Below are 24,330 nucleotides of genomic sequence, written 5' to 3' on the forward strand. Positions count from 1 at the left end.
GTTAGCGATATGTTGCCCTCAGGCCCGCTACCCACAACACCCCACTCCAGTAAGAGAAAACTTTGGTGGTGGTGGTGGTGGTGGTGGTGGTGGTGGTGGTGGTGGTGGTGGTGGGGCGGGGGGGGGGGTTGTCCTTGGAAAAAGTTCGATACATTTTAAAGTTTAACGATTGACTTGCACACGCCACTAGCTAACGCGTAGCAGTTTTGCGTGCAAGTATCAGATAAAATACCTGCTTGGTTAATTAATAGGTTGAAAAATGATATTCATTAATTTAAAAAAATAAACTGCTAGAATAATCAGGATGAACGTGGTTTATAAGAAACATACGCGGGGCGGGTGGTGGAAGGAAATTGAGATAAGCGAAGTATCTGTGCAGTGCCAGTAGCCTTTAGTTGCCGTTAAACATCAGGTTATGTTTGGTGCTATTGCTAGCTATAGCCCCGGCACTAAACCTAACCTTGACCCCAGCTTTTAATGTTGACCCTAACCCATGTTCTAAACGGCAAGGAGAAAGACAATTGATACATTTTTCTAAAGCTTTAATCTAATAACTAAATTGTTACCTGTTTCTAATGAAACGCTTTCTTGCAACCGATGACAACGCAATAATATATCATTTTTAGTCCAATTTGATTTTTAATTAGTCGTTAAAAATTAATTCAAAGATTACTTTTCTATAACTCGAGTGAAGATAGTTTAGTAGTAACGATCGAAATCGATATCAACTTATTGTTGTATTTTTAAAAATTCTAGATAGTAAAAAAAAAGAAAAGAAAATATGTATGAAAAACTGTATAATAATCAATAATCAGGTTGTAACGTTTCGTTGTGTAGATATATTAGTTAACGTATTGGTCACTAAAATGTGTTGAAACGATTTTATGAGCGATTAACACTTTTACCATCTAAGAAAAGAAAGGAATTGTTATCATGGAAAAGCTTTTTGTAAAATCTTGTACACAAGTTTTTAAAAAATAACGAGGTTTTCAATTATAGCCTGTTGCTATTTGAGCAGACGATATTAGCCTGCCATAATGAAGACAGCAGGCGATAAAAAAATAAGTCTGGTTTTTGTTTATGTGCAGTCGTAAGCTATGTCTTGTGTCTTTAGGTTTTGTCGTGTTAGGGTATGTTTTACCACATGTGCTTAAGGTCACGTGTTTTGGGTCACGATTTTAGGTCACATGAAGTTACATCACGTGCTAAATCGTTAAGTTTTGTCACAGATTAACTGTTTAAGTCTTGTCATTGACTGACTTTTTCAATCTTGTCATTGACTGACTGTTTAAATCTTGTCATTGACTGACTGTTTAAATCTTGTCATTAACTGACTGTTTAAATCTTGTCATTGACTGACTGTTTAAATCTTGTCATTGACTGACTGTTTAAATCTTGTCATTGAATGACTGTTTAAATCTTGTCATGACTGACTGTTTAAATTTAATTCTTGTCATTGACTGACTGTTTAAATCTTGTCATTGAATGACTGTTTAAATCTTGTCATTGACTGACTGTTTAAATCTTGTCATTGACTGACTGTTTAAATCTTGTCATTGAATGACTGTTTAAATCTTGTCATTGACTGACTGTTTAAATCTTGTCATTGACTGACTGTTTAAATCTTGTCATTGGCTGACTGTTTAAATCTTGTCATTGAATAACTGTTTAAATCTTGTCATTGACTGACTGTTTAAATCTTGTCATTGACTGACTGTTTAATTCTTGTCATTGACTGACTGTTTAAATCTTGTCATTGGCTGACTGTTTAAATCTTGTCATTGAATAACTGTTTAAATCTTGTCATTGACTGACTGTTTAATTCTTGTCATTGACTGACTGTTTAAATCTTGTCATTGGCTGACTGTTTAAATCTTGTCATTGAATAACTGTTTAAATCTTGTCATTGACTGACTGTTTAAATCTTGTCATTGACTGACTGTTTAAATCTTGTCATTGACTGACTGTTTAAATCTTGTCATTGAATGAGTGTTTAAATCTTGTCATGACTGACTGTTTAAATTTAATTCTTGTCATTGACTGACTGTTTAAATCTTGTCATTGAATGACTGTTTAAATCTTGTCATTGACTGACTGTTTAAATCTTGTCATTGAATGACTGTTTAAATCTTGTCATTGACTGACTGTTTAAATCTTGTCATTGGCTGACTGTTTAAATCTTGTCATTGACTGACTGTTTAAATCTTGTCATTGACTGACTTTTTCAATCTTGTCATTAACTGACTGTTTAAATCTTGTCATTGACTGACTGTTTAAGTCTTGTCATTGACTGACTGTTTAAATCTTGTCATTGGCTGACTGTTTAAATCTTGTCATTGACTGACTGTTTAAGTCTTGTCATTGACTGACTGTTTAAATTTAATTCTTGTCATTGACTGACTGTTTAAATCTTGTCATTGACTGACTTTTTCAATCTTGTCATTGACTGACTGTTTAAATCTTGTCATTGACTGACTGTTTAAGTCTTGTCATTGAATAACTGTTTCAATCTTGTCATTGACTGACTGTTTCAATCTTGTCATTGACTGATTGTTTAAGTCTTGTCATTAACTGATTGTTGAAGCCTAGCATAGGCTTTCATTACAACACGGCCAACTAGAAAACCTCATTCAGACACAAAAAGTTTGTAGACAAAAGAGCAGGGTCATGAAAACCTCATTCAGACACAAAGAAGTCTATAGAGAAAAGAGCAGGATCACTACAAGGTCGAGGGTGGGTCAGGTCACAAAGTTCCCATCCAACAAGTTTTAGATCCACTGATAAAAATGCCACGATACACTAGGCCGTCCTTGAGCCCTCAACATAACACAAGAACAAGTGTTCTAAAACTACCAGCACAGGGTCGCTAACAGTATGGGCTTTACACACGGCTGCTCGGCAGCTTTACAACTGCGCGGCTCTGAGCTCTGGCTTTGTCACTCAGCTTTATTGGGTACCTGACTTGCATTTGCAGAAGACCAGGTTACTTCAGAAATTTAAACATAAGTTTTGTTTGAAGTAACAAAATCTACCAAGAAAGAAAAATGTATCTCTTCTTTACTTTTCACCGTACGTCTTACATCTTTTGGATTCCCCAGATTTTGTTTTAACATCAAGCCGAAGTTGAGACCACACCAAAACGAGGCCAATGATGGACACGTTGATAGCCATCGCTGTCTACAAGACCAACCCCTCCCCCCCACCGCTCCCCCATCCCCACTTTCACCCTTACAACGCTAATTCGATTAGTCTAGGTCATCTGACGTAAATTGATTTGGTGAGTAGATCTACTACGGATGCGATTTCGTCAACACATGTTAAAAAAAGTGTTGCATGTCGTATATCGCAGTGAGCAGACGGTGAACTAATGAGGTAACAGCTGCATCAACCACCACACCTCAAGATGAGGCTCGTACTAGGTCACGTGCTCTCTATGGACGTGAGAGTGATTTCCCTTTGTCCCAACCAGTCCAGTTTGTTGCTCTAAAAAGAAAGATAATTAGGAATTTCTGTTATTCTCTTTGGTTGACGGCCCATGCCCCAGCAGGGATGACTGGTAGTGGTGATGATGTTACCCTAATGGGCATTATGTGCAGAGGTTTCTGCTAAAGCACGGGTGAAGGGCTCCGATCTGCTTCTCTTTTAATGCTGCATGTCACAAGGTGCAGTGAAACAGATGTAGGACTTCGCAATTTATAACAATAGTCAAATTGTAGGGATTTGCTATTTATGAGAATCGACAAAATGTAGGGCTTTGCTGTTTGTAAGAATCATCAAATTGTAGGGATTTGCTGTTTATAAGATTAAATCAAGATTTCATTCTTCCCAGCGATGTAAACAACATGACTGCGGGGCTCCTAATGAAAAGACTGCGGCTCATAATGAAATGACTGCGGCTCCTAATGAAATGACTGCGGCTCCTAATGAAATGACTGCGGCTCCTAATGAAATGACTGCGGCTCCTAATGAAATGACTGCGGCTCCTAATGAAATGACTGCGGCTCCTAACAATATGACTGTGTCTCCTAATGAAATGACTGCGGCTCCTAATGAAATGACTGCGGCTGCTAACAACATGACTGCGGCTCCTAACAACATGACTGCGGCTCCTAACAATATGACTGTGTCTCCTAATGAAATGACTGTGGCTCCTAATGAAATGACTGCGGCTGCTAACAACATGACTGCGGCTCCTAACAACATGACTGCGGCTCCTAACAATATGACTGTGTCTCCTAATGAAATGACTGTGGCTCCTAATGAAATGACTGCGGCTGCTAACAACATGACTACGGCTCCTAACAACATGACTGCGGCTCCTAACAATATGACTGTGTCTCCTAATGAAATGACTGTGGCTCCTAATGAAATGACTGCGGCTGCTAACAACATGACTGCGGCTCCTAACAACATGACTGCGGCTCCTAACAATATGACTGTGTCTCCTAATGAAATGACTGTGGCTCCTAATGAAATGACTGCGGCTGCTAACAACATGACTGCGGCTCCTAACAACATGACTGCGGCTCCTAAAAACATGACTGTGTCTCCTAATGAAATGACTGTGGCTCCTAATGAAATGACTGCGGCTGCTAACAACATGACTGCGGCTCCTAACAACATGACTGCGGCTCCTAAAAACATGACTGCGGCTCCCAAATCCCTAACCAGAAAGTCAGCACAGACCACGAAGATTTAATGCACGGTAAAACGAAGGTCAATGACCTATTGCTATCATTGTTACCACCAGTAGAGAAAAACTTCCTGCCATATGGATGCCTCTCTCGCAAATCCACCCAACCTACCGCATGTTAAAATTTAATCAGCACACACTGACATAATTTAGATAGAACGCAGCAACGTGATTTTTTGCGCACAATAATTAGACATGACACTCTGTCGTCAACATTTCTTGAAGATTGTTATTATTTTCTTTTGAAACACTCAGTTTTAATTTTGAACTAAGAAAATAACTTTCTAATACTTAACTCTTTGTATTAGTTTTTTCTCTTCTAATAATCTTTGCGCTCCTTCTCACATGGTTTTCCACAATCAGATTTTAATTCGAAAATGGCTTTTCGAATTCTAATTACAGCGTTTGCTTGTGATATGGTCCTATTCCGCCGGAAAACACTATATATATACATATACATATACATATACATATACATATACATATACATATACATATACATATACATATACATATACATATACATATACATATACATATACATATACATATACATATACATATACATATACATATACATATACATATACATATACATATACATATACATATACATATACATATACATATACATATACATATACATATACATATACATATACATATACATATACATATACATATACATATACATATACATATACATATACATATACATATACATATACATATACATATACATATACATATACATATACATATACATATACATATACATATACATATACATATACATATACATATACATATACATATACATATACATATACATATACATATACATATACATATACATATACATATACATATACATATACATATACATATACATATACATATACATATACATATACATATACATATACATATACATATACATATACATATACATATACATATACATATACATATACATATACATATACATATACATATACATATACATATACATATACATATACATATACATATACATATACATATACATATACATATACATATACATATACATATACATATACATATACATATACATATACATATACATATACATATACATATACATATACATATACATATACATATACATATACATATACATATACATATACATATACATATACATATACATATACATATACATATACATATACATATACATATACATATACATATACATATACATATACATATACATATACATATACATATACATATACATATACATATACATATACATATACATATACATATACATATACATATACATATACATATACATATACATATACATATACATATACATATACATATACATATATATATATATATATATATATATATATATATATATATATATATATATATATATATATATATATATATATATATATATATATATATAGGCTACATCGGCAATCTTCCACCCACCCCAGGCTACGCCACTACCTATGCACTACCCCCTTTTCGTGAATTATAACAGGCTACGTGTATGAAGGTTTACGCCATAACAAGCGCTGTATAGTATTTTCACTTTCAGTGGTGTCACAATGTCGGGTGTCTCCTAGTGCTATTACAAAGGGTGTCATCTTTAGCATTTTCAGATTGGTGTAATTCTCCCCCCATTCTGTTTCAGATTGGTGTCATTCTCCGCCCCCCATACTGTTTCAGATTGGTGTCATTCTCCCCCATACTGTTTCAGATTGGTGTCATTCTCCCCCATACTGTTTCAGATTGGTGTCATTCTCCCCCATACTGTTTCAGATTGGTGTCATTCTCACCCCCCCCCCCATTCTGTTTCAGATTGGTGTCATTCCCCCCCCCCCCGACTGTTTCAGATTGGTGTCATTCTCTCCGATACTGTTTCAGAGTGGTGTCATTTCCCCCCCCCCCCCCATACTGTTTCAGATTGGTGTCATTCTCTCCGATACTGTTTCAGAGTGGTGTCATTCTCCCCCCCATACTGTTTCAGATTGGTGTCATTCTCCCCATACTGTTTCAGATTGGTGTCATTCCCCCCCCCCCCGACTGTTTCAGATTGGTGTCATTCTCTCCGATACTGTTTCAGAGTGGTGTCATCCCCCCCCCCGACTGTTTCAGATTGGTGTCATTCTCTCCGATACTGTTTCAGATTGGTGTCATTCTCTCCGATACTGTTTCAGAGTGGTGTCATCCCCCCCCCTCGACTGTTTCAGATTGGTGTCATTCTCTCCGATACTGTTTCAGAGTGGTGTCATTCTCCACCCCCCCGGACTGTTTCAGATTGGTGTCATTCTCTCCGATACTGTTTCAGAGTGGTGTCATTCTCCCCCCCCCCCATACTGTTTCAGATTGGTGTCATTCTCTCCGATACTGTTTCAGAGTGGTGTCATCCTCCCCCCCCATACTGTTTCAGATTGGTGTCATTCTCCCCCATACTGTTTCAGATTGGTGTCATTCTCCCCCCCCCCCCCATTCTGTTTCAGATTGGTGTCATTCCCCCCCCCCCCCCGACTGTTTCAGAGTGGTGTCATTCTCCCCCCCCATACTGTTTCAGATTGGTGTCATTCTCTCCGATACTGTTTCAGAGTGGTGTCATCCTCCCCCCCCCCATACTGTTTCAGATTGGTGTCATTCTCCCCCATACTGTTTCAGATTGGTGTCATTCTCCCCCCCCCCCCATTCTGTTTCAGATTGGTGTCATTCCCCCCCCCCCCATACTGTTTCAGATTGGTGTCATTCTCCCCCCCCCCCCCATACTGTTTCAGATTGGTGACATACTCCCCCATACTGTTTCAGATTGGTGTCATTCTCCCCCCCCCCCCCATACTGTTTCAGATTGGTGTCATTCTCCCCCCCCCATACTGTTTCAGATTGGTGACATACTCCCCCATACTGTTTCAGATTGGTGTCATTCTCCCCATACTGTTTCAGATTGGTGACATTCTCCCCCCCCCCCTTACTGTTTCAGATTGGTGTCATTCTCCCCCCCCCCATTCTGTTTCAGATTGGTATCATTCCCCCCCCCCCTTACTGTTTCAGATTGGTGTCATTCTCTTCCATACTGTTTTATTTTAGCCGGACACGACATTATTTTGACAAGGCATTTGACGATGTTTTGATTTCGTGCGGACGGCATTTGCCACCTTGTGACGCTATGGAGTATTTGTGCTGTTGTTGGTGTTGTTGTTGTTGACTTTGTTGTCTTTTTGGAGTCCTGTTGTTGCTATATTTAACTATATTAGTAGGAAATACGCAACAGTAAGTTGTAGGTGTAGTAAACAAAATATAGCGTTAGCCAGCGAGATGCAAAGCTTGTGGTAGCTGGCAACGTCGCAGTTTTTACTTAACAAAAACTAGATCACGATCTCAATTTTCGTTTGTAGGCTAAACCAGCGAGCAGGTCGATGGCGAAATCAAGAGTGACGCAACAACCGCTCACCTTAACACAAATTAAATGTCGTCCCAGAGTGTCAACGAAAGTAAGACGTCGTCTGCTTGACAACCAACCACGAGAGTCTAAAGCTAATTGTTTACCGGTTGGGCATTTTATTTTAATTAGTGAAACATCTGACGTCATTACGTTCAGATAGATACGTCAGCGGTCGTTTTATTTATTTCCTGTATAGTCCAAAGCTACGACACGAGTTTAGGGGGTCATCCATAAATGACGTCAAGCTTTTTTGGTACGATTTTTACCTCCATCCCATCCGTCAATGGTAATCACAAAAAAGTCAGCCCCCCCCCCCCAACCTAGTAAAATGACGTCACACATCAATCTTCAACCCCCTTAAAATTGCAGTTGAATTTTTTTTTTTTAACATCGATTTTTCTAAAATATTGACTGAACTCGGTCAACTTAGAGTATTTTAATCAATTTCTATAACAATTTATTTAAACTGTTTTCTAAAAGGCGAAAAAAAAAACGGCTAAAATTCATGCACCTGGCATGGGTAAACGGTCATTCACCGAGCAGCATAGGTAACCTGAAGACATAAGCACTCAAAAAAATATCGATGGAGCCCCACTACCCAGTAGCATAGAAGGGTACAAGGATCTGCCATCTCAAGTAGGACTATACCAGCCTTGAAGAAATGGAAGAAGACTTCATGATGGCATCTGTGTCAGCACAGAAATGCCATGTGCCTCTCTGAATATCATCAATATGTCAACATTTTTATGTTCTGTTTTAATATGAAAATCCCCGGTGGAAAATTCTCTAAATCATAAATCTTTTAAACATCATTTATTTATTTTTCTCTGGAAATGTCATCAATGTGCCAAAATTCTATCAGACCAAATATTCTAAGCGACGTATAAATATTTTAACCGGCAGGATATCCACCGGAACTGACGCATATCCGTTGCTCACAAAAACTTTCTTTTTCATTTCACTCATTATTTTTTTAAAGTTTAAAATCGAGTAGGGGTGGTGGTGGTGGTAGAGGACGGTCGGGGCGTGGAGGCTAGTGGTCAATGCAGGTGCATGAGCGTAGCTGGGGTGGGTGGCGCTCGGAAGGATTTCCATCCGATTGGTGTATAGAGAAAACCTTTTACCACGTGGAAAATAACCAATGGTAAAGTCTAAAATGTGTTAATACACTGTTTTATACAGTGGCTCTAATTTTTTTTTTAAACTCTTATCGGATGGGTCCAGAGTTTCTTACAGGCATCTTTTCGGGGAGGGAGAGCCCACCCCCCCAAACGAGATGGATTTTATATAATAAACATACACTTTTACTAGTGTCCGCCCCCCCCCCCCAAATGTTGACCGCCCCCCCCCCCCAAAAAAAATTCAAGTGCCCCCCCCCCCCCTCCGGAGAAAAAAGTCTGGATGAAGAATGGATGGGTCGCCATTCCTGTTTTTCCCACGTTTTCTTTAACTTGCTTTCTCTGTGTCTTTCTGTGTTTGTTTGTCTTTCCAATCAAATCTTGCGATCGAAATTTCTGGCACTTCCCAGTTAGCTAGCGCGCTGAAATTTTCAGGGAAGCTTTCTTTTGGATGACCATTGAATATTCAATTGTTATTATTACTAAATTGATCAATGGAAACATTTTATTGAGCATTTTAGACCGCTATATAATCTATATATATAATTTTCCTCTGCGAGCCATTAGAAAAAAAACGAGCGACGCGTACCTCGCGCGCAGTGAAGCTGAACGATCCAATGTCGCGACAGGCTTAGGGGCAGATAATTTCACACAACGTGTTTTTTACGAGTTGTCTTTTTAGGAGTTGTCTTTTTACGAGTTGTCTTCGTTTACCCAACAAAAAAGTGAAAAGATAAAATCGATAGCAAGATTTTAATGCAAACAAACAGACAAAGACTAAAAAGTAGAAAATAATAATCATTAAAAAAGTTTTAAAAAACCCACGTTTTCTGATTGAACTAAAAAGTAGAAAATAAATGCTATACATCACAATAATGCAAGCGATCACTCTACTATAAGCGATGAAAAACGTGGGGCGCCGAAGTAAAAGTTATATTACTAATGATTAGATAATACTATTGACTTTTATTAGGGAGCTTGTAGAGAGTCAACAGTATTAGAAACTGTAAGAAAATCACGGCGCCCCACGTTTTTGCTCGCTTATAGTAGAGTGATCGCTTGCATTATTGTGATGTATAGCATTTATTTTCTACTTTTTAGTTCAATCAGAAAACGTGGGTTTAAAACTTTTTTAATGATTATTATTTATACTCAGGGGCGAACGCTACATAGTAATTCTTCACTATCATTTTTAAGAATAGAAAACAACAGAACACAACAAAAATACACTTCAGACAACACACAATACAAAGTACAAAAAAAAAAGCAAAAAAAAAACCCACGATTATTGATAATTCTATTATACAAAAGGATAAAAACGTTCTTAAAATATTAAAATATATATATATAAATAAAACGGGAGCGATCTCCCCTAAACTTTCTCGAATATTTTTATATAACGCTGCGGGCGATGGCACTTAGGGATATAGACATGATTTTAATCAATTTTAAATTACTTAAAGTTTTTAAAATAGAATCTCGTAGAAAAAAAAAATTGCGCACCAAGCGAACGCCAAAAAAAATCTGTATAATAGTGCGGAATATTATTAGTAATTTATAAATTCACATGCGTTTTTGAGAAATCGGAAATAGCGTCATTTACTCAAAATTTGACAAAAGGCAGAGAATTAGATATTTTACTAAAATGTGAACTTTCATTTATCTATCTGAAACAGTAATCAATTTTAGGCTTTTGAAAAATTTAAAGTAGAATAAGTGCCACTTCCGGTTACCGGAAATCGTTGAAAAGTTGATACAGAACTACAAATTTGATATAATACTTAAATATGAAATTTCATCAACCTAGCTGTAACGGTAATCAAGTCATCGTGTTCACAGACACACATACACACACACACTCACATACACACACAGACATACAGGCAAGATTGCAAAAATGTTTTTCCGACTTAGGAGCTGTAGAAGTGATTTTTTTTTGGGTCGTCCATAAATGACGTCACACTCGTAGGGTGGAGAGGGGGTCCGTAATTTTGTGACGGTGTGTGATGAGGGGGGGGGGGGGGTTAGCAGGTGGGACGTCACATTTTTGCATTAACAAAACGAAATGTTAGAAAACAATTTTTAGCCGTTATTTCGCGTTTTAGAAAACTGTTTTAATAAATTGTAATAGGAATTGATTAAAATACTCTATGTTGTGAGAATTGAAAGAGTTCAGACAAGATTTTGGAGAAATATCGATGTTTTAAGAAAAATTCAACTGCAATTTTGAGGGGGGGGGGGGGGGGGGGGGGGTTGTAGACTGAGGTGTGACGTCATTTTAGGGGGGGGGGTCTGGCTTTTTGTGACCATGTGTGAGGAGGGGAAGGGGGGTGAGGTAAAAATCGTCAAAAAAAGCGTGACGTCATTAACGGATGACATCTTTTGCAGGATTTCAATACTTTCTCTATAGTTCGTATACAAGAAAGTAAAAAATCTTTACAGCAACATGTTTTTAAGTGCGCTGAAAATATGAAAATAAAACTAATTTGCTTTCTTAAATAAAAAGCGTATGTCTCTAAAATATATAAAAGATCTCATGAGCGACCAAAGCTTTTATATTAAAGAAAGCAAGTTGGTTTTATTTTCTTATTTTCAGTGCATTTAAAAGCTTGTTGCAAGAAAGTTATTTTTATATTTGTTTTATTTTCTTCTAATTTATGAAGTCGACAGGACTAAAAATATTTGCTTCAAAACACCATCAGTAGCTCGCGACGATTATCTGTCCGGAGAATATAGTCGTCTCTGACAACAAATGAAATACCAGAAGTTGAACCAGAAGTGCTTGGGGCGGAAAGAAAAAATACATTCAAATTTGCTGGAGACTAGTCTATGGATAGATAACTCTCGTAACATTGATCAGTAAACAACAAAATGGCTAGCAGGGCAATAGGACGAGCAACGGTCAGAGCTGTTACATCAAAACGTCTAACACCACAGAAAGCACCCCTCGTTCTGGTATTTTCATTACTTATAAATATGATTTCACAAATAGTGGTAGTTAAAATTATCTCTCCTATTTGAATGTAAAAAGTAAATGAAAAAGAAGTGATAAAAATAAAATTTAATTTAGGCCCCAGGTTGCCTGAGGTTAAAAATAATTTATTTTAAAATAAAATTATATAGGTAATATCACTAAATATAGGCTAGATCTAGAATCTATAGTATAGTAATTCGGTAATCTATCGTTTTAGCGTAATCAATTCGGCTGCAGTAGAAATGTGCGGGAGAGTTAACTGATGAATATATTTGTTTAAATAAGTATAATTTAAGTCAAATGTTACAAAACATAACAGATAATTGATTTAATATAACAATCACTGACCAAAACAATTTAAAATATCATGAAACTAACTTTAAACAAGGTGTTTGAGATAAATATTAGCAGATAAAAACAGCGGCCATCTTTCCAAATAAAATTTAGAGTAGTTTCCCTTGATACACATGTCTATTCGTATGTATATTGTGTTGATTTTGTTGTTGAATATACATAGCTGTCTTGTTTAATAAAAGTGGGACAGAGGGCCGTCTTCTTATCTTTAATTTCAATTGAAATTAAGGCTATGTATGTATGTACATCCAAGATCTCAAAGACTTTTGGGAGGTCCAACATTTATTAAACCCTTTTGTACTGATTAACTTGTCAATTATTAGGTCGTCCATATTCTTCATAAATGACGTTGGACTCAAAATATGGGACGGTGTAAAATATTTTTTCAAAAATGATGAAGAATATATTCGTGTTCGTTAGAAATTGTGATTAAGGGTTCGGGTATAGTAGAACTGCGATATGATATTAAATCATCATCTTGCTTTTAGTAACTATTGGGTGAGAGGGAAATCGTCGGGAAAAGTATGTCGTCATTTATGGGCGATCCATTTAATTAAGCCTAGTTGTTTTTTTTGTCTGTAGACATTAGTCTTAGGCCTACACCTTTTCTGAATTAAGATTATTGTGTTTTTTAAAATAGGTTCAAATTTTAATTAGTTACATTTGAATACCACATGGTTTTTTTTTTTTTTTTTTTTTTTTTTTTTTTCCTTCTGCTATCATCAGTTTTTTTATTTCTTCAGTAGTTAATGTTTACCCCTCCCCACCACACATTATTACAACAACAAAAAACCACCCACTATATATGTCAGCGTAGATATATAGAATTAGACTAGACGAGTAGAGGTTACCATAGGACGGTACGAACTTGACAGTAGACGATTTGGTGCGAGAGTATTGTGCGCGTGTTCAATAAAATTTGTGTGGCGTGAGTGTGACGTGAGCATGGTGCGACAATGTACCGATGACGTAAGACGCAGCAGTGAAGTTAGTTAGAAAAACTAGATGAACCTATAGTTCGTAGGAAAATTAGAATCTATCACTTAAAAAAAGAAATACGTCATTTTTCTAAACCACGCCGTTTCATCCCCCAATAAGCACAACGTCACAAAGTTCGCGGCGCGTGTGACGTCATTTGTCATTAGGCTAATGTTTAAGAAAGAGATACCGCGTAATTAAAAAAAAATCAAAACAGGCACTAAATGACTATGACGATGAGACTAGCGACATTTAGCCTGACGAATAGATCTAAATGACTTTAGTTCGGTGAATTATATTGGTGTTTAATTTATTACAGTGGCATGAAGTTCTCCCTCTACTATACAAATTCACGTGCTTTTAATTTCTGCAACATGCTGCCCTCAGATGTTCGGTTCTAAAATGCCCGTGACACAGCGGCTTCGGTAAATGCATTTAGGCTCCCGGTCCCACCTATAAACGTCTGTCCATTAAGCTCCACGCAAAACGTGTGATTAATATGTGGACATAAGCGGCGCTAGTGGTGGTGTCAACAGGGGCCAAGCTCAGGTCTTAAGCTAAAGGTGCTCCGCACTTCATAAAAGACAAAATTGATGTTCAGATATCGTCGGACTCTGGCGTTTTGCCGACGGCCGTACTCCTAATGCACAGTCTTAGAGGCTGTCCACTGCTAACACTATTTTATGTTAAATTTAAGCCAATACTGAGCTGTGGCTTTACATTAGTTCAGTGGCGTAGCGAGGTCGAGTGTCACCTGGTGCGGCACTTAATGGTGTCTTGGACTCTTGTCGAATATTGTTGACAGGCGCTACTTGGTTTGAGCCTTATTGTCAGAAGTTATTTCATTTGGAGTCAATATAGTGCGGCTTATTTTCGTCGGTAGGCATTTAGTGGCAGGCCCTTTTTGGCGGGGATGATGTGCTCAGGTTGTTAAACACCGCTTAGGACAACAGGCATGCAATAGTTATGATCATTCGTTATGAACAAATGTATGCATGAAAACGAACGCTTTATGTTCCTCAATTTCATTGAGCACAGCTTTAAAGAAGATTCCAAAATAGACGTCACGCATCCCCCCCCCCCCCCCGACCACCCTGCGTAAGTTGACGGCACATTAGCATAGCATATGTGACATCGTTTATGGATAACACCATATAACTCATTTTGGGTATTTGGTATCAACATTTTGACAACAAAGGTTATTCAAAATGTATATAGGACTTGACATCTACCATAAATGACATCGCACACTTAAGGGGTGGAGTAACTGGTTTTGAGACGACGTTTTACGCGGGAAATGGGAGGGGTAAGAAACGTGAAACGTTATGTATTTCGCCAAATACAAAAATGCTGAATATATCGTTTTCATTAGAACTATGGCTTGACTTTTTAACAGGCAGGGCAAAAAGGTAATTTTCGACATTACGACTATTTCGTAACGGCGAAAATGAGGGGGGGGGGGGTTAAGGTGAAGAAAGGTCAAAAAACGGGACGTCATTTATGATTAAATCACTAATTAAAGGAAAAAAGCATGAAAATATTACATGAAAATAGCAAACAAACAATAACACAAACAATAAGAATTAACTCAAACTAATATTTAAATAAACATCAGATATGTAGTGGTAGCTCTATAAAAATAGGGAGTATCTTAATGTGTAAAAATTGCATCTCATAATAATAATTCTAGAACTGATGTTTATTGTCAGTCAATTAAATTGTTTAAAGGGCAGAATTTAAAAAAAAAACGCATGCTTTGTATTTAAACACAAGACTAACGTATTTAATAGCAAACATCAATACATTTCCATACAAATAGAAATTAAAGGGAAATGACTCAAAATAATATTTTCTTAAGATGGCCGCTGTTTTTAATAGCAAATTTAGTATCTGGAACATCGATGTTAAACCTTAATTTCATGACATTTTTATTGATTTAAACCTTAAATGTGGTTTAATATTCAATTATCTTTAGTATTTTAGTAAAATATGCAAAAATATATTCACATCTAAGCCATATTTGATAGTTACCTTATCCCTACATTACTAGTGACGGCCGAATTGATTACGCTAAAGCGATAGATTACCGTAATTCTGGTCTAGAATATTATATTAACTACTAAATAACTAAGATTGTAACACTTAAAATGTAGCATTTGATTTGTGACCCTCCAATCCATGACAAGCTGAGTTTCGCAGTTTACTGCAGTTTTAGAATAACAATAGAGTAGAGACAAAAATAAGAGGAAACTGTCTGTTTCTCATACCTCTGCGGCTATTCACAGTTCACTACATCATCAAAAAAAAAATGCCTGACACACAACCACCATAGCAGTCACTTCAATATAATAGAGTCTATACCCATCTTTCTTAAAATGAAAAAAAAGTGTCATCCTCCTGGTCACATCTGCATGTTTTTCTTAGTCTGTTTAAGTGGTGTCCACAAATTTTCTCTATCTACACTATCAATGATCAAGGTCCTCATCATATTTATTGACTTTTAGCCTTACTGTAGCAATTTATGCTTTTACACTGAGACAATCTTCTTATCCATGTTAATTTAGCTTGAGACCAGCTGCCATGGAGTTTGTGTATGTTTGTATGAATTGTAAATATGTACATTATTTTAAAAAATTATAAGTAAAATAATCAAATAATAAAACCAAACAATTTTAAAATCTTCACAAAACCACTGCATTAATTTAATAAGTGCTGCCAGTTTAAATGACACACAAAGCAACAAAAAGGGTGTTAGTGAGTCAAGAAGTTCCCATGATAGCCTTAAATTTATCCCCAGTTATTTTGTGATTCCCATATTGTGCAAACTGAAACCAAGTTTTAAAGTTATGATCATTATAGTATATATAATTCTCTTCTGGGAGCCGTTAGAAAACAAGCTGCAAGTCCCCTCTCTTTCTCTCTATCACTATCACTACCACCCCCACCCCACCCCAACATTGTCTGGTGAGCGGTGTTCACTCTAAATGTTTACAAAACTAAATGTTTACAAATCGTAGAGCCGTAGAGCCGGGTTTCTATTAGGGGCAGATAATTTAGTTCGATTTTAAACTTACAGGAGGTAACTAAGAAATAACTAAGAGGAGGCTGCTTTCACAGGGGGGGGGGGGGGGGGGTTAGGGTCGGGATTAGGGGAAAGGGGGGGGGGGTAGTGTTTTAAAGCAAATATTTTCAGTGGCAGCATTGGTACTGTCGAATTCACAAATTATGAATTACTGAAAAGTAGAAAATAAAACAACTAAATAGCGGCGTATGATACGCTGCGGGTCGGCTCGTAGTATATATTACTAAAGTGACACTATAGAATTAATCACTGTAGACCTATAATTAATTAAATACACATGCTATTGAATTAGTGTATTGGACAACAAAATATTTGTGGATATCTTCATCTGGGGGATGCCGATTCGTCCAAAGTGTTCGTAAACAAAATCCATTATAATTATAGTCCTTATTTTCCTTTTGACAAAAACATCTAATTCTATTTGCTGGTTATTTCAGACCCAAAATGCAGTGACTAAAATCAAACAGCTGATGGCTGAAAGACCAGAAATGGTAAGTTGTGGGTTTTAAAACATGTTGGAATTTGAATAAAATTCTTAGATCTGCACTAAACACATGACAGTATGCCTAGACATATATGTATATATTTTTTTTTATAGACAGGAATTATGATTGGAGTGAAAACAAGAGGATGTAATGGTCTCACTTACACATTAGATTATACAGATAAAAAGGGAAAATTTGATGAGGAAGTTGTCCAAGATGGTGATTACTACTTTCTATATTTCTTTGATTGTTTTACTTTGAATGTTTTAATTTATACTTAACATTTTTTCCCCTAAGTTACATTTTTAAAAATCTCTATAAAAAAAATTCGAAGTTCCCCTTTCAGAACTAACAATCCATAGGGCAGTTGAAGTAGATTTCATGTTTCTTGACGTCAGTGTTTAAGGGATGGTGTAATCAGCACTGCGCCCCGCCACTTTACTTTCCCTAACTTAAGTCAGGTACCCATCAGAGCTGGGTGGACTCATGGACATCCTGCAGTCTCAAGTCTGGACTAAGACCCAAACTAAAAACAATCAGGCCAGCACTCTACCATCCAAACACTCTGTCCATCTCTAAAATAATTACTGATAACTATTGTTTTCTTTCTTTCTGATTTTAGGTGTGAAGGTTTTTATTGATGCCAAAGCACAGCTAACACTGTTAGGGACAGAAATGGATTACCAAGAAGACAAATTAACAGCAGAATTTGTATTCAACAATCCCAACATTAAAGGAACATGTGGTTGTGGAGAAAGCTTTAATGTATAACGTTAGGCTTTTAAGTTTATTTCTTTTTGTACAAAAATGTAAATAACTGATAGTATATTCTAGAAGCTAACTCTTAGATACATATTGTTTAAGAATATTAGCCTTTGTAAATACAATCTTTTTCTTTTGAGTGATTAAGTTTAAGATATTAACATTCAGGTTTTGAATAGAATTTTCAATGTATCTAAGTGATGCTTGCAAGGCTGTTATTGTCTTTCTGTGCCAGTATAGTTGATAAATGACTCAAAATGTCATGTTAGTAAAACAGTATTTATTGTGCTTGTTAAGTGGTTGCATAAATTGTCTTGTTAGTAAAACAGTATTTATTGTGCTTGTTAAGTGGTTGCATAAATTGTCTTGTGATGAGCTGGTATCGGTACAAGTAATTATAAATGATAAAAAGAAAGTTATCATTTCCTTAAAGTTTATCCTAACGTTTAGTTTGTGAAGGAGATAGCACAATTTTGCATACAACTAGCTGTATGAAATTTAACATAGAAGTAGAGGATTTCTTGATGTGAACTAATAAATACATGATAACATTAATTCAGGTTGAACGTTAAAAGCTGTTTGTGTTTCCTAAATTAAGGCATTTGTTACCTTTTGATGGCTACTTATTACTTTTAGACAACTCATAGTTAAATATTTATATAGAAAAAAAGTATTGTAAAGAAGCTTCATGATCTTGTACAATAAAAACACACACAAAGAATAAATCTTTACCTAAAATTGTTTACTTAGTTTAATTAATATTTTATGTTTTCTTATATATTTTAATTGATGAACATTAACTAACACACTTCTGTTCTTAAAATGACTGTCCAAGTGGCGAAAATTACAAGTCAGAAACTAAAAGAACTTCATTCAAGAAATTCATTAAAAACAATTAATGGCCTGTAATAGGCTCACACATTTTTGTTTACTTATGTAGGTAGATGTAGTCAGGGAAATAAAGGGACTTTATATTCAACATAACTTCAAAATATCAAAGCTTTTAATGAGATATTAATGACAGCGAGGCTAAAAAACATTTGTTAGATTATCTGATGAAAATATATTCGATAACCTCTATGTGTCCAACAATCTTTCTCCAAAAGTAGGTTGGTAACACCTATTGGAATTTTAAAAATAACACCCCTGCTGTGATAGGCTTGAAACTTTAAATACTCAACATTTCATGTGTTATTATTTCTGACTCATAGTAAGGCAAATAATGGATGAATAGTTTAAGATCAATGCACATACACATACACACGAGGGGTATTAAAAATGCTTGTTTTAGTCTCCCCTGCCTTTAGTCTATTTAAGTCCAGACAAGCAGGTCAAGATTTCATTTTACCCAGCCCATTCATAAATATTCAAATACTAATCAATCAGTATCCATAAAAATGCAACGATACAGTGACATAGATTAAAATTTATTTAAAATGCAGTATGACATTTTGAAAATGAGCATTATTTACATTTTATCAGCTGAAACAACAAGATTGCTGCATGTCTGAAGCCACAAAAGTTATGTAGTTTCCTCAACTTCCTGATGTGTAAAATTCAATCTTCACACATTCCTGCCACAACCTTTGAAAGTTTTTTGCACATATTTTCAATTTGTTCATTGTCCATTAGTTCAGATGCCATGACTGCATTGGCTATTGCTATTGTTTGTATATCATTTTTAGCCTTTATCCAAACTCTGCCATTTAGGCCAACTGCTATTTCAAACTTGAATCTTTTTCCAAGATGACTGATTAATGCATTATCTGGGCTTAGCAACCTAAGAGGGATATAACACATATAGTTTATATAACTATGTTGTTATAAAAAAGGTGCTAATTAATTATTTTTTTTAACAAAAACAAAACAAAACATACAACTTATTGAATGAAATATAAAATAATGAAAATCCAAACTTACTTTCTAGATAATTGAAGTGATACTTGAAAAAAGAATCCACCATTTCGTATCACACCCATTCCATTACTTCGTCCATGACTGTCTATACATACTAGCTCAGGCTCCATTTCTTTGTTTGCCACCAAAAGCTTTGCATACAATATGTCACCTATCTAAAATAAAATAAGTGTAGACATTTGAAGTAATGTAAATAATAACAATTTTAAAAATTTGCATTAAATGTAATTTGGAGAAAAATGTCAAAGGTAATATTCTTTAAGTACATAAAACTCCAGACGAGATGGTGATAGGTCCAATTATTCTTCATTTAGAACAGAATAGTTGAAATGCAGTTAGAACTTTCATGTGAAAATGTGTACTTACTTTAACATCTGGACGATTTCTTTTAGTTGAACCTTCAAATGAGAGATATGATAAGCCAGCCAGTTCACTGCTACCAATGTCGACACGAAAAATATCACCTGCTTTTTGGGTAACAATGCCCAGCACTGCATCTCCTTTTATTGGTACATACTGATAATTGTAAAATGTGGATTATTAATTAGTGGAACAAACTAGGGTTAGTATACACATGCTAATGTGATACGTACACATTGCTAACACATAAGCCTATTTAAATTGGGTTCCAAGACTATAATGCCATGCAAATACACCTTGTGACTGAGGTTTATAAACTACCATTAGCAAGAACAGAAACAGCAAAATTAAGGTATATGTTTCCTATATTATTTTCTATGGAATCATTATAATTTTAAAGAACCAACAAAATCCACCTAAAACTTCTAGTCTTTCTTCTTCTTCTTCGTTCTTAATTGTGAAATATGGTGGAGGATTCAGACAACAAGTCCAACTTCGTGGACAAACCGGACTGTGGTCTCCAGTTTGGCAGGTGCCCCATATAATTTTTCCCTGAGTGGGGTGGGCAGGGGCCAGTGTCGTGCTCGTGCCTGGCTATACAATGTACACTCCTGAAGTACATGCTCTAGTAATTTATAAACTAGATTACTACTCTCATATGATATCATTAGTCTAGAATACACAATCTAAACCTAGACGCTAGACTCTAGCTAGCCTAAACTACCAACTATAATTACTAAGTGTCTAAGACTAGGGACTAGACTAGGTCACTAGATCTAGGTCTGGTTTTTAAATAAAGTAGTACTAGTAGAATCTAGACCTAGAATAGTAAACTTAGGCCCTAACAAATAGGGGTCTAACTATTTACTATTATTATTGCTACTACTAGTAGTACACTCATTATAATAACACTATTTATTATTACAGTTAGTACTGACCTAAAAATAACTATTAAATGTTAATTTAAAAACTAGATCTAGAATTAAAGTTTTAAAATTAGGCCTTAATAAATGTATAATAAAAACAAGTTAATAAAAAGTCTAGTGACAATTTAAGCGCAATTTCCTTAATTAAATTTTTGTGACCGAACGAAAGGATATTTTTGAAAACTTTCTTCTGCAATATTGTTCTAAATTATGGCAGGAATCGATTGGTAAATGTTTCAAGTCGGTAAGTGGTCTGGTTGCAGAGAAAAGGGCCAAAAACTGCATTTTTTCGAGGTTTTTTGGCTTTTCCGGGAAATCCAGGAAGGAATTCCGGGAATTTTTTTGGCCCACAATCATCCTCGGAACTTGCTTAACATATTTGCTTTTGGAACTAGTCCTCCATATTGCTTCGTTGAGGAGGAGATACGACTTAAAGCTGCGGACACACATCCATCCATAAATAACGAATTAATAATCGCAATTATCAGTATGGAAATTGCGCTAAAAAATGGCTGGGCAGGCGACTTTTTATACAAGTGTCAGATAATAGAATCTTCTTTAAAAAAGGGGTGTTAGGTTACTGGTAGTGGTAGGTAACTAAATACACACATGGCTGTTAGCATTGACATTAGGCTAATGTCAATGCTAACCCTGTCCCTAACCCCAACCCTAGTCCTACCATACGACTAACCCTAATTTGAATAATTTCTAATTATAAAATATTAAAATTGGTAATCTCACGATATAGCGTCGGAAATTATCTGGTAATGTTTGTTGAGTTTCGGTAACATTCATTACTGTAAACCGTATTTTATTTGACAGTTGAAATAAAAACAAAGTCAAGTGCATTAAATAAATGTTTTAACTTTATTTAAAGTTTAATTGACAGAAAATTAGCAACAATTAGTAAATCTAAATATTAATAAAGTCGAGTGTAGTGATTAATGTTTTTTTAAGAAACACAAAAAAAAACTTGCAGAAGATTTGCGACAACCAGATTCTAGATCTAGAAAAATAAGACGGTTAGATTTACTAAAGTTAAAAGTAGTAAGAAGAACTAGAACAAATGTTTAGCTGCAGCAATAATTAGCACATTCACATAAAATAATTAGAAATACAAAATATTTGGCAAAACAGTATATATAAAATGCAACTAAAATCAATCCTAGTACATTTTTAAACATTAATACATTATGTTTTAAAAATAATATGGCGTCAAATAAATGATGGTTTACACTAGTTTACGGTATTTCCGGAACGGCTCGACAGACTACGCCATGGTTTTACTGTTTTTTTACTGCTATACAATTCCGGAATAATAACAGACGCTATATTGTGATTTTACCTTAAAATTAGTGTAGATTACAATACTACCTATTTACAAACCAACACACCTATTTTATGGAAGGGTCTATTACCGGACATCGGTATCTAAAATCATCCGGTGAAACCTATGAAAAAGTATTTTGGTAATCTATCGCTTTAGGTACGTGAAATCGGCCGCGGATAGTAATGTACGAAAAAGTTACCTCATTGTCAAGGCTTTATTAATAAAAGTAGTATATAGTGAAATATTTGTGTCAAATATTATAGATAATTAAATAATAAGCCAAAATCAGTGGCTAAATAAATATATCAATATATATAGGCCAGAAATTAACTTTAAACAGCAGTGTTTGGGAGCAAGATTTGCTACATATATAAACAGCAGCCATTTGTAAAATAGAGTGGCTTCTCCCGAATCTTCCACTTTAAGTTTAACAAAATAAAACTTAAACAAGATGGGTGCTATACTGCTATAGTAATTTAAACGAAGTGTCTACTCGGAAGAAGATTTTTCTCCCTAACGTCTCCACTTAGTCGGCAAAAGATAGCTCTGCCCATGCGCAGTGACCTTTGGCTAGGGTTAGGGCTAGAATGAGGGTTAGGGGTAGGATTAGGTTTAGGATTAGGGCTAGGGTTAGGGTTAGGATTAGGGCTAGGGCTGGTGTTAGGGTTCTGCGGTTGTAACCACACGCATGCGCAGTACCATCGAAAACATCGGCGCGAAGGCAAGTCGCAGTTTCTCTCCATTGCGCATGCGTATCGCATGCGTATCTTATTCCGGCTAGCATCGGCCTAATTTAAATGATGATGAAAACATTGCTAATCTTCATTTAATAACATTTATTATGACTGAAAAGTTTTAATTCAATTGTTTAAAATAAAACAAGGAAACATTTTTGTATTTTTCAAAACATAAATCCTCCTCAAATTGTGAAATAATTATTTAAATTTAAGGAGTCACCTGTTTTTCACATTACTAGATTAACTAGATTCTATTCTATAAATAACTTTTTTAGTAAGTTTTACTTTTTGAGTTTCGCCTACCCTTTTTTGATGACAGTCAACCCAATAAGCTGCCGGTTCTCGAAACCTTAAAATACCAGGTTTAGTAATTTTGACGATTTCTCCATCTTCTATCAAACCCGGGCCAAGAATAATCTTTTTGTTACCCTCAGCTTGGCCCAGCTGTAAGACATCTCCGGGCATCACCGTACTACCAACGAGGGTCGACATTTTGTAAACAAACCAGATAACCTACAGTACATTGAAAGAAAATAAGGCCAAACTAAATCAACATCTAGATCTAGATCTATTATTTAGTGACTGGTAGTCTTGAAAGTTAATAATGTCGACGATTTATTCTAAGTTCAAATGTTTTTTAAAAGTATTTAAAACAGCCTGTTTACAAAGTTAGGAAAATATATAGTCTAGTAGTGAAAAATATGATAAAATTGGATTTTTAAATAATTAAGTTAATGTGTAAAGCTAAAAGAAAATATAACAGTAACTTTAATCATACAGTGATTGATAAGTGTATAAACTATAATAGACAATTGACTATAGATCTTAAATCTAGTTGGTTTAGATAAAATATTGTGCTGGGAACATTAATCTCGTAAAAGATTTATGCCGTGATAGAGGGAGGGGTGAAGATGTAAGGATTTTGAGGTTGGGGAATGAGGCTTGTTGAGAAACGTGAAGCAAATAAAGGTAATTTAAAACTAAAATAAAATAAATAACCTAGATAAATGTGATGAAATTATAGAAGTATAGGCTTTGTCAGGCTTTGGATAAAATGACGTCATTTTAAGGGGTGGGGTGGTGCTTTTCTTTTAGCGTGATGTGCAAGAAAAGGTGGAAAACTTTGCCTAATGATGTCATTT

The 24,330-nt window shown here is 35.6% G+C and overlaps 2 protein-coding genes across 2 annotated transcripts; one reads left to right on the forward strand and one right to left on the reverse strand.

Annotated features, from left to right (window-relative positions):
• The first annotated feature begins 12,078 nt into the window (after positions 1-12,078).
• Positions 12,079-18,660, forward strand: LOC131936448 (iron-sulfur cluster assembly 1 homolog, mitochondrial). Its single transcript, XM_059293437.1, has 4 exons — positions 12,079-12,238; positions 17,109-17,162; positions 17,270-17,375; positions 17,779-18,660. The coding sequence occupies exons 1-4, from the start codon at positions 12,155-12,157 to the stop codon at positions 17,925-17,927; spliced, it is 393 nt and encodes a 130-aa protein (XP_059149420.1). The 5' UTR covers positions 12,079-12,154; the 3' UTR covers positions 17,928-18,660.
• A 669-nt stretch (positions 18,661-19,329) lies between these two features.
• Positions 19,330-23,701, reverse strand: LOC131936447 (exosome complex component RRP40). Its single transcript, XM_059293436.1, has 4 exons — positions 23,492-23,701; positions 20,202-20,351; positions 19,839-19,990; positions 19,330-19,698 (listed from the first exon to the last, which is right to left on the reverse strand). The coding sequence occupies exons 1-4, from the start codon at positions 23,678-23,680 to the stop codon at positions 19,476-19,478; spliced, it is 714 nt and encodes a 237-aa protein (XP_059149419.1). The 5' UTR covers positions 23,681-23,701; the 3' UTR covers positions 19,330-19,475.
• Positions 23,702-24,330: the final 629 nt, after the last annotated feature.

This window comes from Physella acuta, unplaced genomic scaffold (assembly GCF_028476545.2).
Source record: "Physella acuta isolate Inbredline_101_S28 unplaced genomic scaffold, ASM2847654v3 ptg000178l, whole genome shotgun sequence".
In the NCBI taxonomy this organism is placed as follows: domain Eukaryota; kingdom Metazoa; phylum Mollusca; class Gastropoda; family Physidae; genus Physella; species Physella acuta.